The 17,491-nt window shown below is 39.7% G+C and overlaps 1 protein-coding gene across 1 annotated transcript in view; it reads right to left on the reverse strand.

Annotated features, from left to right (window-relative positions):
* Positions 1 to 8,409: 8,409 nt before the first annotated feature.
* The window catches only part of RPAP3 (RNA polymerase II associated protein 3), a 44,172-nt gene continuing 35,090 nt past the window's right edge, over positions 8,410 to 17,491 (reverse strand). Inside the window, exons 13-17 of the mRNA XM_066258195.1 lie at positions 17,070 to 17,308; positions 15,153 to 15,339; positions 13,823 to 13,920; positions 13,261 to 13,361; positions 8,410 to 10,559 (exon numbers count right to left, since the gene is read on the reverse strand). Coding sequence (XP_066114292.1) covers positions 10,474 to 10,559; positions 13,261 to 13,361; positions 13,823 to 13,920; positions 15,153 to 15,339; positions 17,070 to 17,308 — 711 coding nt within the window. The 3' untranslated portion in view covers positions 8,410 to 10,473. The remainder of the gene's footprint in view (positions 10,560 to 13,260; positions 13,362 to 13,822; positions 13,921 to 15,152; positions 15,340 to 17,069; positions 17,309 to 17,491) is intronic.

Consider the following 17,491-nt stretch of genomic DNA (forward strand, 5'->3'; position numbering starts at 1 on the left):
ATGGCTCTGTGGCCTCTGCCTCAGGCGCTGGAGTGGCTCTGGTCGCAATATGGCGACGCCCAGGATGGGCAGAGCATCGCCCCCTGGGGGGCAGAGCACCGCCCCTGGTGGGCGTGCCGGGTGGATCCCGGTCGGGCGCATGCGGGAGTCTGTCTGGCTGTCTCTCCCTGTTTCCAGCTTCAGAAAAAAAAAAAAAAAAAAAAAAAAGATTAAAAAAAAAAAAAGATTAATAAATGTGTGAAAGTCCAGTCCGCTTTCAAATCGTTAACTAGCTGAGATGAGCTCTTTCAAGCCTCTCTGCTTTCACATCTCCTCTCTCTACCTGGAAGCTCTTATCACCCCTTCTGCACTCGGCAAAATCCTACTCCTTTTTGAAGGCCTAGCTCAACTGCCATCTTCTCTGTAAAGCTTTTTAAAATCCACATCCAACCATCCCACAAAATTAGCCACACAATTCTTTATCTTTTAATGCTTTGTTCCTACCTTTTGAATAAGGTTTACCACTGGCTGGTTCACACATCACCTTGTAGTACGATGAGTGGTTTGTGCTCAGACTCCCACGCCAGATTGAGCAATCAGAGGGCAGGAGCCTGGCTACATTCCCCTCTGTATTCCTGGTCTCATGCTCTGTGCCTAGCATATAGTGTGCCCTCAGTAAATGTCGGCAGAATTGAATTCATTAACATCGGGGGAAGTACAGAATCTCCCCAAGCCTCAGTTTCCTCCTTAATAAGAAGTGAGAATGATATTTGTAACAAAAGGTCAATGTTCAGGTTCAATGATATGTCAGATATGAAATTCTGTCTTGCATCCAACATAGACCCTTATATATAATTCACTCAATATTTGATTAAATTCATCCTTTCAGTAAAAATGATTGATACTGTGTCCCCCAGTGCATCTCAGTAGACAAAGTAGGTAATGACCCTGATCTCATAAAGTTTATATGTCAGAGGGAAAAGAGAGTTGATGACTAGTAAGCAAATAAACAGACCAGAGATATTAGTGATAGATACTTTGTAGAAAATTAAGCAGGGTGTTGATACAAAGTTATTTGGGTAAGGAAAGTGGTAGGGAAGGCTTCTCAGAAGAGGTTGTGTTTAAGCTGGAATTCACACGAGCAAAAGGAACTCCGTGAAGAGCTGAGAGCACTCAGGGCTCTGTAATAACAAGTACAAAGGCCCTAGGGCAGGTACAAGATAGAACTTGGGAGAGAAAAATGAGGTAAATATGATGGGAACATTTTGATTTAAGGAAGGAATAGAGGAGATGCAGTTGGAGACATAGGCAAGGGGTAGATAATTTTGAGGCTCTCATAAGGTGCTCCGGCACCCAGAGGAGATATAAGTAAAGTCCTGTAGGGAGCCAGGAATTTTATCCCCACTGGCCAGTAACTAGCATGCCTTCCCTTCCTGGTATCACTGGAGACCACTGGACTTTGTCCCCACCCAGCAATAAAGACATGCCCATCCCCCTCCCTGCTGGGGTGGGGTCAAAGGAGGCCTCATGGAGAGTCAGGGCTTTATAACATTGGCTGATGTGGTTCTAAATATGTAAAAAAAAATGTTTAAGACTTAAACAAACATAAAAATCTCCATGCCCAGATTGTTTCACTGGAGAACTTAATCTGATATTTGAAAAATAATTAGTACCAATTGTACACAATCTCTTCCAGAAAATAGGAAGTAACATTTCCAAATTCATCTGATGAAGCCAATATTATTCTGGTACCAAAATCAGACAAAGACAGTCTCAAAGAAGAAAACTAAAAATCAGTAGCCCCATGGATATAGATGTAAAAAAATCCTTAACAAATTATCAAAAAATTCAGCATTATATTAAAAAAAAATCTGTACCTTGACCTGGGTATATTCCCTGGTATAAGATCCTGGGGCTTATTCCAGGGGTATAATCCTAGTTTATTATTTAGATATCAATCAGTGTAACCCACCATGTTAAAAAGCTAACGGAGAAAAAAAAATCACATGATCTTATCATGTACAGAAAAAGCTTTTGAAAAAATTTAACATTCATTCTTAATATTTTTTTAAAACTCTCAGAAAAAACCTGACCAGGTGGTGATGCAGTGGATAGAGCGTTGGACTGGGATGTGGAGGACCCAGGTTCAAAACCCCGAAGTCACCAGCTTGAGCATGGGCTCATAGACATGACCCCACGGTCCCTGGCTTGAGCCCAAAGTTGCTGGCTTGAGCAAGGGGTCACTCGCTTTGCTGCAGCCCCCCAGTCAAGGCACATATGAGAAAGCAATCAATGAACAACTAAGATGCTGCAACAAAGAATTGATACTTCTCATCTCTCTCTCTTCCTGTCTGTCCCTCCCTCTTTTGACAGAGATTCTTTCTGTCTCTGTCAAAAAAAAACCCAAAAACAAAACCAAAAAATCTCTCAGAAAAATAAAAATAGAAGGACCTTTACTCGACTTAATAAAGAGCACTTACAAAACAAAGAAACAAAAAACTCCAACCAGTATTATACTTAATGGTGAATGACTGCTTTCCCTGAGACTGGGGGCAAGGCAAGGATGTCTGTTCTTCTTCAGCATAAGATGGAAGATCTGGCCACAGCAGTTTTCACAAAAATCAACTCGAAATGAATCACAGATCTAAATGTAGAACACAAAACTTCCAAAACTGAAATGCAAAGAGAAAAAAATATAAAGACAGAATAGAATATTCAAGAACTGTGGGACAATTACAAAAGGTATAACATACATATAATAGGAATACCAGAAGAAGGAGCGAAAGAAATCTTTGAAGCAATAATGACTAAGAACTTCCTAACATTAATGATAGACACCTACCTATTGAACCTGGTATCCCATAGTCCAGAGCCTCTCAAATGTTCTAGAAAGTAGAGTACCTTCTGTATTAGCTTGCTAGGGCTGCCACAGATAAGTACCACAGACCATGACTTAAACAGTAGAAATGTATTTTCTCACAGTTCTGTCAGCTAGAAGACTGAGATCAAAGTTACAAGGGTTGGTTTCTTCTGGATGCCTTAGCTTACAGATGGCCCTTCTTCCCAGTATTCATGTGCTCTTCCCTCAGTGTATGTTGTTTCTTTTTTTCTTTTTTTTTTTTTTTTTTTTAGATCTAGAAGTTTCCAAACCTGTCTTATGAGGACAACAATTATCTTGGATTAGAGTTGTCTTAATTACCTCTTGAAGGACCCTATCTCCAAATACAGTCACATTATGAGGTGCTGGGGGTTAGGACTTCAACATATGAATTTTGGGGATGGAGCCCAATTCAACCTGTAACACCTTCCTAATGCTCCTTCATGCAAATCCTTTCTAGAACTAACTCCACCATCATTCCAAAACTTATCTCATTTCCTAATGTTCTATTGCCTTTCTGCTGTTGATAATTTTCTCATTTTTAATCCTGTACTATTACTTTAGTGGGATCTGAGGAGAAAAGAGAAATAAATGTGCTTATTCCCCCATCTTTATCCAGAAGTCTCTATCCGTCCTTCAACTTACCACCTCCCTCTGAGAAGTCTCTTGCCAGTGTCAGGCCATAGCAATCTCCCCTTTCGGTTAATGCCTAACTTAATATAAAACTGCTTTGTTTCATTTGTGAGTTCACAAATTCCTATTTTACCCAGAGTATCCAGTACATTATTAAGTGTTCACTATTTGATTGATAAAGAGGTAATTTTATAAATCTATAATATAACCCCATTCTTATCATTGAGATTCAATTTTTTATTGTTTTAATGTAGATCAATGAACACATTACATCATGATTTAACAATGTCATCCTATCATACAGGACATCTTACAGGAGGAGTTTCACATCCAAATTCCAAAATAAAAGGCATACCGCCATCTCCTGGATCAAAGCTAATAAAGCAGCCCTTTAAAGGACAATAAACCAGGTAGGTCCAAGTCAAAAGCAGGTCTAAGAAAATTATACACATGAACTCTTCACTTTCCTTCTAACAAATTCTGGAGGTAATGTAACTAAAATCAATATTGATCTCTATAGTAATGAAAACCTTAGACATGAATGCAAGTGATTTACAGAAAATTAAGTTGACCTGTTAACAAGTTCATCTAAGGAGCCTCACTCTCCTATGTGATTTCCTGAATTTCTTTCAGGCCTGTATTCATAATTCTCTGGTGGTTAATGTTTTTGCTTGCCTGGTTAGCGAGAACTTTGTTCTGCTTTGCTCAATCAAATGCAGTGACAAATCAAGTGTGGTGAAAACTGAGGTAGTAAACACGCCGCACAGCCCGAGGTCGTCACATTTTAGACTTGGGCTGGAGTCAGCCCAATAGATGATACACCCATGGTGAGGATTTTGACTGACTGACTCTTACTCTCTAAATCAGGCTTTTCTAGCTGGAAAAGAAGGGAGAGGCTACGTTAAAAGGGCAAAGTCAAATCCCACCTATCGAATATAACAGACATGAAACAAACAAAAAGTTCCAGTCACCTTTGGGGAATCACAGCACCTTCTCCCTTGGAAGATTCTCCCACTGTTCTGAAAACACAATTTATGTTTTGGTCAAGCATGTCTAAAGTTAAGTGCCCACTCATTTTTTGAGGGAAGTCCTGACAGCAGGAGCGATTCAAGTGCAAGAGCAGAGGCTGCAGACTGAGATGCTGAGGAGTTTCTAATGAAGCCCATCTCCACGGAGCTCAGTGAGCCTCTGCGGGGACTGGCTTTTGCTTCCTCTGCCTTAGGCTAGCTGGTGGAGAATTCAGGACTGGAGGCAGGAGGGACATGAAAAGAAGCAGGGGAGCACAGACGCCTTTCCTTTTCTCTGTCCCATAATCTGACAGCATCAAGTATTTGGTTATGTTGCATCAGACTCTGCCTTCCAGTATAACCTGTGAATGGGAGGCGAGCGGCGAGTCCTGCGCCCATGGCTGGGGTTATCAGGTCTGTGCAGGAGCACAAGCAGGGAGAAAATAATACCCGGTGGCCACGGCAGGGAAGCCTGCAACAGCAGTCCAGAGAGCAGACAAGGGACAGTCAGGATGAATGTGTGCCCTGGAATCGGTGCTTCTGGGACCCAGTGAGGCTGACCTTCCAAGGACACAGGAAGGAGGTTCAGGTTGTTTTGTGCCACCAAAGGGATGAGAGACCCCTGGAGCTGGAGTCCTGGAGGCTGCCAGGTGACAGTTATGTTATGTATATAAGTCAACCTGAATCTGATGCTCTCTGGAGTCTGCATAATGGGGGCTTCAGACAGCTTTGCTATTTGGTTTACAGAAGGGTCGAAGGCAGTGGAGACCACCCCACCCTTCCCCCTCAATCTAGTCATTATCGAGTTAATAATAACCAGAGCTCTAAGTTAAGAGTGCCTGGCTCTGAATCAACTCAGAAGGCTCGCCCTAGAGAGCCAGATACTCTCGTATCAAGTTGTGAACCTGAATTCTCAGCATCGCAGGCCCCTCTCATGCAAAACTCAGCCTGTGGGAAGGGGAACAGGATTTACCTTCCTCTTCTCTGTTTTCTCAGATCACTCCGCTTTCGCTCTGGATTATGGTAAACTTCACTTTTGCTTTGGCCTCCCACAGCCTGCTATGAACTCCTTCAGGACCTCTTCTCCAAAGCATGAAGGCGGCATGGGCGTTATCAGATAAAATGACTTCTGCTGACCAATTAGCTCATGTTATTACTTGTCACATAATCATATTATTTAATAGTAATTTGCCCGGGCCAAGGTAAATCTGTTGTCTCCAAGAGGTCTACAATAGGTTTTCAGGCACTGCAGCCTGCCAGAGGGAGGATATAACTGGCAAGGGGGTGTCTGATCCAGGGCCGGAGAACAGGATGCGGTCAGGTATAGAACACAGCAGAGCTTCCAGCCAAACTTCCAGATAACACTGCCCTGAATTTTGAATTGAAGGCTTTAAGGCTAAACTCAGGTTAGCAGCTAGAGAACCAGAATAGCATGTCAGTTGTCTCTATTTATTGCTGGGTAATAAATAGATGAGTCCTTTCCTTTGGTCCTCTCGCCATCCTAATAAGCTACCACCTGGCCAATAAGCAGTAACTAATCAGAAAAAAATTCAAGGATGTTTAGCACTCACAAAAGCTCAGTACAAAAAGTAGAAAAGAGAGGATTGAACATGGCATAATCTTTAGAGTATCAAACCAATGACCACAGAACTATAACAACTTCTTGGTCTCAATCTGGCCTTGTGCCATTGCAAATGCACTATTTTACCCTAATTTAGGATCTGCCTTGACGTCATACTTTTTGCTCTGATGTTATATGCATAGTCAATTATCCCACTGAGAATAAACACCAAAATCTCTGTATTAAATGGATTTCATAAGGTTAACATTAAAACAATTTATTGATGATGTAAATGGGGAAGACACAGGAAGTAGGAGAGAAACAGACCCATGTATCCTGTCCAGGCTCTTAGCCATTTCCCTCCGACATAACCACAAACCTGTGGACAAGCACACATGCCACCGCACACCTCTGCAAGGAAGAACTTGTGCAGTCTTTTGTGACTGCCTTTCTGTGACCTCTCTTCCTCTTCAAACTCCAGTATGACATTTACTTTAGATCTAGGTCCCATGCACTAAAGTACTCAAGGAAGAACTTTCCTCACACACACCCTCCAAGTCCCTGTGATGCACCAGAAAAGGGGCCTCTGCTTAGTGGAGGAAGATGGACTTTCTGATGTGGCCATGGCTTGGCACTGACTTTGAGGGGTCCTCCCTGCCTTTGAGGTGACACCCCATAGTGATCTCAAAGCCTCCTAGTGTGCCCGAAGGCACAGAAATCAGGCAACTATGGCAGGACAGAGTGAATGAGACTAAGAATAGAGCCCAGATAAACACTAATTCCTTTCCCATGTTCCAACTACCAATCCAACCACCGCAGTGATGGGCATGGGCAGAGGCCTCCAGGACCTGTGATCGAATGAACTGCAGAACTCTTTCTTGCAGGACTGTCAGCCACACTCCCTCCTCTCACCATCTTCTCTTCTCAGGTGTCAATATTGGACAACAGGATCAAAGATTACACCTTCAAGTTTGCTGGATGCACTGGAAGAATTCTACAGACACGGAACAGCCTTGCTAAGAAAATTCACTTTCACTTTCTAGTCAGCATGCTTTTAGCCATGTACATTCTATTTTCAAAAACGCCAGTGGGTGGCAGTAATACCAAAGACATGCCAGCTGCCAGCCTGCTTCTCTGTTACCAGGACTTACTTGTAGGAGAGCCTGAGTGTCTGCAGACTCCTCTGCCTGACTCCCAGCTTTGCAGGACAACTTACCTCTCAGAGCCTGTTTCTAGGATTGAGATGATACATGCAAAGCCCCGGTACAATGCCTAGCACACAACAGGGTACATATAAGTGGCAGCTACATTAATCACTAAGCTTATTTGAACTATGACCAATAAGAGAAACAGAAAATTCCCATTCCCTTTAAAAGCCATGGGGGGGGGGGGGAGGGTGAGGAACACAATCCTGTAAAAGAATTAAATTACTCCCCAGTGATGATGAAAGTCTTCAATATTCAGGCAAGTTCTTTGGGCCAAATTTTGTTTGGAGACTTCCATCTTTCTTTTGTGCTTGAACTCATTCATTCATGTATTCAGCAGATATTAACTTTGTATTATATGCCAAGTAACATGCTCTGGAAAGTCATCTGGTGAAAACGCACTGTTTATAATTCCACTGATATGAAGTCTTATCCTAGTTCCCACTGAATCCACTCAGGTCATCCATGCATACAACCTTCAGGACAACTTGCTTGTTGTAGGACAATGACAGTCTTTAGAACTTAATCTTGGAATACATGATGGTATGACAAAAGGTCTTTCAGATTTGTGGACTGAATTTTAAATTCAGCAACATATATTATACACCAGGCACTGTGCAAACTGCTGCAAATATAAAAATTAAAAAGCTATAGCCTCTGCCTTCGAGGATCTCAGGGCCCAGAGGGGAATCAGCAACTATGATAAAGGGTGACAAATGCAATGACAGAAGCCCAAGATGCAGGACACAAAGCTCACCTGATAGGATGGAGGAAGGCATCCCCAAAGAGGAGACATCTAAGTTCAGACATGGAGAATTAGAGAAAATAGTCCAGGTGAATATGTATTATGCTCTGCATGGTCCAGGCAGAGAACAGCCTGAAATGGAGGGGCATGAGAACAGGACACAAGCAGGGATTTGCAGGCAGCAGGATGCTTGTGGGGACTTGGCAGTGGGGAGATGGGGGAGCCAGATCATGAAGGGTCTTCTATGTAGTAACAAAGCCAGAAGTGACATATAATTTGAGTCTTAAGATCATTCTGGTAGCGATGGTGATGGGTGGGTGAGCTGGGAACAGAGACCATATACAGCAGGAATGGAGGAGTTAACTAATGCACATTTAAACTAGTAATAATGAAAAATAGACTAACATTAAAAAAATTTTTAATGCAAATTCTAAAGCAAGTCTTAGGATTTATTCTTCTTCAGGCCAGTCCCTACACAGTAACACAACATAAATAATGTAACTGGATTAGTTAAAAAAAGCTGTGGATGGCCTGACCAGGCAGTGGTGCAGTGGCTAGAGCATCAAACTGGGATGCAGAGGACCTAGGTTCGAGACCCCGAGGTCGCCAGCTTGAGCGTGGTCTCATCTGGTTTGAGCAAAAAGCTCACCAGCTTGGACCCAAGACCACTAGTTCCAGCAAGGGATTACTCGGTCTGCTGAAGACCCGCGGTCAAGGCACATATGAGAAAGCAATCAATGAATAACTAAGGTGTTGCAACACACAACAAAAAACTAATGATTGATGCTTCTCATTCTCTATTCCTGTCTGTCTGTCCCTGTCTATCCTTCTCTCTGACTCTCTGTAAAAAAAAAAAAAAAAACAAAAAAAAAAACTGTGGATGAAGAGTTAGAAGACAGCATGTTCTGAACCTGCTATGTATTTTTAAAATTTATTTTTACTAATTTTTAGAGAGAGAAGAAGGAAAAAGGAGAGGGAGGGAAAGAAAAAGAGAAACATTGATTTCTTGTTCCTTTTATTTATGCATTCACTGGTTCTTCTATGTGCACTGACCAGGGATTGAACCCACAATCTCAGTGTATCTGAATGATGCTCTTAACTAAATGAGCTACCCAGTCAGAACCATGCTCTGCTATTTTTAAGCTTCGTAATCATGGAAACATTTACTCTAAAGCTTTTCTGACATTAAAAATGGCAATAACACTACTACCCTATCTTATAAGTTTATTAGAAGGACCACATATGAAAATATAAGAACTTTTCTGCCTTTGGGGTACTTTTCTATTCATCTAAATCAGCAATTGTCCAACCAATGTGCCACAAGAGTTTTTAAAACATGCAATACCTGACTATTTAGTCAAGGGCTCTGACCTTTTTTTCCTTAGAATGTCAAATTAAAAAATGACAACAGCCAACACAACAGCCATGCAGTGTGACTGAATTATACCTATTTTTTTGCCAGATAGAGAAAAATATATATTTTTGGTATGCCACAGAATTTTAGTAATTAGTTTATGTGTACCATGAGATGAAAAAGGTTGAAAATCACCTATCTAAATCAATTTATTAATGACTTGAGAAAAATTCATGTAATTCAAAATTCAATACACATGTAGAAGCTACATAGAAAAGGCTAAATAAAAGGACAATACATTTAGCAATGTATAACATTAATAAATTCTATCTTAAATGTATTGCAAAACACTGAGGCTATAGAAATTATGATCATTTCAATAATTTATACCTGGAGAAATTATCTTTGTAAATAGATTTTGATTGTTCAGGTAATTGTAAGCATAGTAATTTATAATACAACAAAAATTATCAACAGTATAAAATAAAGTTTTAAATTTGATTGTATTATTGATGCTGAAAACAGCTATAAGATGGTGATGCAGTATTTTTTAACAACTTGTATTAAGTTGATTTTAACATATAGGATGCCCAATTTGCTAGGCTGCTACTTTAAACATTTACTAAAATTAATTCTTGCTGTCAAATTAAATTAAATCATAAATATCAACTGAGCACCTAAGCACGTAAAATGGACTATGCCAGGTACTGTACAGAACAAGGGAGAGTAGAACACCAGCTTTGCTTTTACAGGCTCAGAGATGCCACACTCACACACAACACATGTGTGCAAGCTATATGCTAATTACTATTTACACTTATGGGACACTGGAAAATGTGTATATATCTAACACAATGACTTATAAAATACTGATCTTTACACGTATACCTCATTATTTATATTTTTATTTTCAGTAGAAGACTTATAAATACTACAGTTCACTTGAATACATTTCTCACTAGTTAAATCACAAGTCACTTTGTAATTAACTGATATAAGATAGTATCTTCCCTGCATTTCACTTTCTTAAAAGCAAAACAAAACACTTTATTTCAATAGGAAAAAATTTACATGTAAAAGTCAAAGACAGTAATTTCAGTAAAAATGGAAATCAACCACCATATCTTTTCTTGAGTTCTTCAACAGAATTACCCTTCAATCCTGATTTCTCTAAGTGATTGAATAATACATGTGCAACTGAAAAAGAAAGAAAAAAGTATTCATTTTTAATCTCAATTTTTAAAAGTTTAGTGAAACAAAAATTAAAGGGAGTAATTTGATTTGACAGATAAAACTTCACATATGAAAGCAATAATCATCAAGAAGATTCTTAATAAATTCTAACTCAAATGTTTAAAAAGCCAATCCAAGAACAGAAAATTATACAGCAATCCAACAATGTTTCTTACCAAAATATTTTGCTTCAGAGGTAAAACATTTCCCCTATACCAGTGGTCCCCAACCTTTTTTGGGCCACGGACCGGTTTAATGTCAGAAAATATTTTCACAAACCAGACTTTAGGGTGGGACGGATAAATGTATCACGTGACCGAGACAAGCGTCAAGAGTCTTAAGACGGATGTAACAGAGGAAATCTGGTCATTTTTTAAAAATAAAACATCGTTCAGACTTAAATATAAATAAAATGGACATAATGTAAGTTATTTATTCTTTCTCTGCGGACCAGTACCAAATGGCCCACGGACGGGTACAGGTCCACGGCCTGGGGGTTGGGGACCACTGCCCTATACCCTCAATGACATTAATCTTGCAGAATAAACAACTCATTCTGAGCTTCCAAATTTTTTTACTCTATTTAAAAGTAGACTTTTATTTATTATAAATTGTTTTTCAAACTTGTCATTTTATTTTAGATAATTTTATTTTATTACTCTAAATTGAAAACTAGCAATAACATCTACAAAATCATGTTTGATGGGCTAAAAATACACTTTATAGTATATAAAAAATAAAATATATATTGAGTTAAAAGATCTTTCTATGAACCATGTAAAATCTCCCTAGGCCCTGGCCAGTGGCTCAGTGGATAGATGGCTGGCCTGGCATATGGACATCCCGGGTTCGATTCCCAGTCAGGACACATAGGAGAAGCGATCATCTGCTCCTCCATCCCCGTCATCTCCTCCTCTCGCAGCCAGTGGATCAAATGGTTCAAGTGCGGCCCCAGGCACTGAGGATACCTCCATTGGAGCATTCAAGCCTCAGGCACTAAAAATAGCTCATTACTCCAATATCAGCCCTAGAGAGGGGTTGCCAGGTGGATCCCGGTTGGGGTACATGTGGGAGTCTGCCTATCTCCCCTCCTCTCATCTAAAAACAAAACAAAACAAAAACAAAAACACTCTCTAAATTGCCTGACCTGTAGTGGAGCACTAGATATATAGCATCAGCCTGGAATGCTGAGTTCACTCGTTTGAAATTCCAGCCTTGCCCGGTCAAGGCACATATGAAAAGCAATCAATGAACAACTAAAGTGAAGCAGCTATGATCTTGCCTGCCTGCCCCCAAAATCAATAAATAAAATCTTAAAAAAAAAAAAAACAAAAAAAACCTCTCTAAATTATATATTTACTTGCCTAAGTACAACATAAATTTATTTTTTTTAGTTACTGAGACTCATTCAATGTCACTGCTAGAAACATAAAAAAGAAGAAAGAAAAGGAGCCCAAAGTATGTTTCCTCTAGGAGGCCTGAAAATGGTGTGAGTTTTTGCTATCTTTAAAACAAAAAGAAAGGCCCTAGCCAGTAGCTCAGTGGATAGAGCATCGGCCTGGTGTATGGATGTTCCAGGTTAGATCCCTGGTTAGGACACACAGGAGAAGCAACCATCTCCTTCTCCCCCTGTCCTCTCCTCCTTCTCTCTTTCTTCCCTTCTCTCACAGCCAGTGGCTCAACTGGTTTGAGCACTGGCCCTAGGCGCTGAGGATAGCTCAGTTGATTCTAGCATTGGCCCCAGACAAGAGTTGCCAGGTGGATCTCAGCTGAGACAAAGGCGGGAGTCTGCCTCACTATCTTCCTTCCTCTCACCTAAAAAAAACCCAACAAATAAAAACAACAAAAATACCTGGCTCTGGTTCTAATGATTTTTCCCCCTAAAACTACAGCATAACCCAAAACTCTTAAGTGAATGAAATTTCTGCAGAGTTCGATCTTACTTATACTAGGGTTTCCCTCCCCAAAAACGGGCATTCTGCCAAAGACTGAGGGAGATACAGAAGTAAGGGTCTAATTCTTCAGGCTCATCACCTGCCACTCTTTCCCCCTAACTCTACAATCCAGCCACACTGCACTTCTTTTATTCTCTAAACTCAATTTGCTTTCCGGCCTCAGAGCCTCAGAACACATTACTTCCTCAGTCTTAAACTCTTCCCTAACCCCTTCATCTAATTGAATCCTGCATTTGAGCTTAAATCAAACAAACTCCAGGAAATTAGTTCTCCCAGAACCGGTTAGATTTCCAGTGTACCGATGCCCAGTTCCACGCCCCTTGTGGCAGGAACCTTTATAAGTTCCATAACGGCAGGAGCACACAAATTCTGTATTATTGCATTTTTAAGTACAGCAGCCTAGACCCCAGAGCAGGACTGCCTGAGTTTAAATCCTGCGTCTGACTCCTAGCTATATAACATTGATCACATTACTTATCTCCCTTTGCCTCAGTTTCCTCCTAGGTAACAGCTGAATGTCATCATACCAATACCTCAAATTGTCATTGTCAGGATTAAAATTTTTAATTTTATTTAATTTTATAATTAATTTAAATTTAATCATATGTACTTTGGACATAATAAACATTCAACAAATGTTTATCATTTGATTAAAAAATAAACAATGTAAGAATAAAGAGATATGGAAAAGCTCTCTACACAGAACTTACTTTTTTTCTCAGGTTCTGACATAAACATTACTGCCATTTCAAACCTTTTCAGTTCAGAAAGCCTTTGTAAAACTTCCAAGATGAGTGATGGCTTTTCCCGCCTGAAATAAACCAAATGTGAAACAAATGGCCCATTAAAAGTAGCTCATTTAATTCTTTACTAACACAATATTACTAGTTATATATAAATAAGGTCTTTGTCCTTCTTCCTGAATACTATCTTTAAATGCCCAAATGAAGAAATGTATCAAGTCAACTAAAGAAATTATAATATTCTCATATGTGGGGCTTAGCACAGATGTTATTAATCTGCTCTACCACTTGCCACTTACATACCCTACTTTTTTCCAAAAAAAAAAAATATCAAAGTTCTTTTTCCTCCTAATCATTTCCCTTATTACTGCTTGCATGCATCATCTCTTTCCAACTTCTGCAACTGTAAAATTTACGAGAGCTAATTTTGCTATATAGAAAGTAGTAATCATATCAAAATGAATTTCCCATACCACTAGAAATAGAATAGCACAACAAAATGAAAGTATAACTAAAAAATTCAACTTACTCAATGTAAGAGTCATGCAGAATTTTAATGATTTGGTTGAATACATCTGGATCTAAATTTTTCTGAAACAACTTAGGATACAAGGATGGTTCAATTTTCTTGGAAAAAATAAGAGTTAGAAAATTAAATTATGACAACATTCACCTATAAATCACTTATATAATAATTGGTTAGGTGAATAGTAAAGAATAACAGTAAGCATTAGTACATAATGAATAATAGGGGGAGGGCCACACCGAAATGTAATTGACAGAAGAAAGAAGGTTAAAAGAACTACAAGATAATCACTCTGTACAAGTCGGAAAAAAACCTCATGAACAGATAGTGGTCCACCGCCCTAAGAAAGACTGGAAACTTGAAAGCTCTCAAGGAGCAATAAAAATAGAGTTTAAAAAGTAAAATTACATAAGATACTGTATTTGGAAATAACTGTATACTGCATAATTATAAAGGATTATTACTATAATTATTCCAGAGAAAAACTATGTTAATTCATTATTTGGTAAATTTCATATGATTTGATTCTTAAAGCAAATGAAAGCTCATTTTCAGAATGACTGCCTAAATATTGCAAGCATTACTTGACACAAAGAAGGCAGTCAATGTATTTTAACTTCTTTCCTCATCTTCTTTTCCCCATCTTGAAGAGGAAAAATTAAGTTGAGGCCCTGGCCGGTTGGCTCAGTGGTAGAGCATCGGCCTGGTGTGCAGACGTCCCGGGTACGATTCCCGGCCAGGGCACACAGGAGAAGCGCCCATCTGCTTCTCCACCCCTCCCCCTCTCCTTCCTCTCTGTCTCTCTCTTCCTCTCCTGCAGCGAGGCTCCATTGGAGCAAAGATGGCCCCGGTGCTGGGGATGGCTCCTTGGCCTCTGCCCCAGGCGCTACAGTGGCTCTGGTTGCAACAGAGCGATGCACCCGGAGGGGCAGAGTATCGCCCCCTGGTGGGCAGAGCGTCACCCCCTGGTGGGCGTGCCGGGTGGATCACGGTCGGGCGCATGCGGGAGTCTGTCTGACTGTCTCTCCCCGTTTCCAGCTTCAGAAAAATACAAAAAAAAAAAAAAAAAAATTAAGTTGACGTTATGATATATGAAACCAGGTAAATTATCTTTAGAGAAGAGAATTTAAAACAGAATCTATTTACACAGATTCCCTGACTGTAAATATTTAAAATGTTCTGGCTAGGCTGATATATGTGTCAGGCAAAGGATAAGAGCATTTTCTATAATCATAATATACAAAAAAACAAGTAAAACACTATTATCACATAGTGACAAAGATGTTCTTTAACCTTTTATTTACAATAGAACTACTAGCTTCCTCTTTCTTACCTTCAAGTACTGATATAACATATCAGGACAACTTTTCAGTTGTCTGAAGTCAGATTCAAGCTGGAATGAGTTGGCAGGAACTAGAGGAAGAGCAGTTGGCATAAACTGAGCAGGTGTTCTGTCTACCTCTATAGAAATCTTCTCACTGAAATACTGACATACATCCTGTTTCAAATTAACTTGAGGGCTGAAATATTTCAGAGACATCAGTCAAACAACTGAAAAGAACCAAAATTAGTCAAAGCTTACATAAGACAACATCAATGGAGATTTTTACTTTTCTGATTTTACTAATGTTGTATTATCTATTTATATTGAAAATAATAGGTTTATAAAAAATAATATACACATATGTGTATTTCACAAGACAGATTATGTATGCCTCTGTAAATTTTTCACATGCTACACATGACTATTCTCATCTGTGGGCTATTAACCTGGCCACATTTTGAGCACACTATTTCTATACACTGCATTTACATCACATATACTTCCAATTCAGCCTTTCAGAAATCTCAATTATGAATTTCAAGAAAGATATTCTGAGAAGGAAGAAATGCTTCCTCCTTAAAAATAAAACCAAAACAGCCTGCCTGACCAGGGGTGGTGCAGTGGACAGTGTTGGCCTGGGATGCTGAGGACCCAGGTTTGAAACCCCGAGGTTGCTAGCTCAAGCACAGGCTCACTGGCTTGAGTGTGGGATCATAGATATAACCCCAAGGTTGCTGGCTTGAGCAAAGGGTCATTGACTTGGCTGGAGCCTTTCCCCATACCCAAAACAAGGCATATATGAAAAGACAATCAAGGAACAACTAAGGTGCTGCAACTGTAAGCTTCTCATTTCTTTCCCTTCCTGTCTGTCTGTCCCTGTCTGTTCCCCCCCTCAAAAAATAAATAAAAACAAAACAAAACAAAACAAAAAAACTACAAGCTAGTTTCCCACAATCCATACTAACACTTTAAACAGAATTACTAAAATTCAAAAAAATTTTTAAACTACCTAATAGGATTATTGAGTGCAATGCAAGAATATATGAATCAAGTTTCAATACTCTAAAATAAAATCTAGTCAACATCTTTTATATTCTCATCATTAAGAAAATATGTGAATATTTTTTAAAATTCCAAATAAATTTAAACAGCCCACAAATCATCTTAAATATGAATGACTGGAATAATGTTAATGTCTGAATTCTACATTTTTAGATGCTTCCTTTTAAAAAATCTTTTTTTTTTTTTTGCCAAATTAACAATGAAATAATACACTGATGTTCTAAGAAACTGAACAAAATCAGTTTGTTAAAGACAATGTCTTATCCTCTTTCAATTCCCTCTATAGTAAAGAATTGTTATCATTTCTTATGTAAAACATCTCTGAAGGCCCTGGCCGGTTGGCTCAGCGGTAGAGCGTCGGCCTAGCGTGCGGAGGACCTGGGTTCAATTCCCGGCCAGGGCACACAGGAGAAGCGCCCATTTGCTTCTCCACCCCTCCGCCGCGCCTTCCTCTCTGTCTCTCTCTTCCCCTCCCGCAGCCAAGGCTCCACTGGAGCAAAGATGGCCCGGGCGCTGGGGATGGCTCTGTGGCCTCTGCCTCAGGCGCTAGAGTGGCTCTGGTTGCAACATGGCGACACCCAGGATGGGCAGAGCATCGCCCCCTGGTGGGCAGAGCGTCGCCCCTGGTGGGCGTGCCGTGTGGATCCTGGTCGGGCGCATGCGGGAGTCTGTCTGACTGTCTCTCCCTGTTTACAGCTTCAGAAAAATGGAAAAAAAAAAAAAATCTCTGAAGAGTTAAGAACAAATAAAATAAAAAATCAGAATATGAAGGTTGACAATTCAAAAAAATTATAGTGATAAATACAAACCAAAACTCTCATTGATAATAACAATTTTCTAGTGGAATTAATAAATCCTACTTACTGCAGGGCTGAAGTATCACTGGTTTCTTCTATTCTCAACATTTTTGCTTTTGGAATATCACTTGTAGGCAAAAGGTCATCCTGGCTTGAATTCTTCTTACTTGCAGTGCCTGCGGTTGCTATGGCATTTGCCAGATTAACAGGATCCCTCTCTGGGGCAGCAACAGTAGTGCTATCTGGCACATCAATAGTCTGTATCAAATTACCAGTTTCTTCAATAATAACCTTCTTGAGTGGTTTCTAAAATAATTAAAATCAATTCCTTAAATCAACACATACAGGTTTTCTATTTTAGGGTTGCAAATTAAAAGATTGCAGTGTTCTTACAGCCAATATTCCATTTACAAGTAAAGTCAATTTGATGGCTAGACAGACTTAGGAGTTGTACTCAGAGAATACAAATAGAAAGATGCACAGTACTTA

The sequence above is a fragment of the Saccopteryx bilineata genome, chromosome 2 (genome assembly GCF_036850765.1).
Source record: "Saccopteryx bilineata isolate mSacBil1 chromosome 2, mSacBil1_pri_phased_curated, whole genome shotgun sequence".
NCBI lineage: Eukaryota > Metazoa > Chordata > Mammalia > Chiroptera > Emballonuridae > Saccopteryx > Saccopteryx bilineata.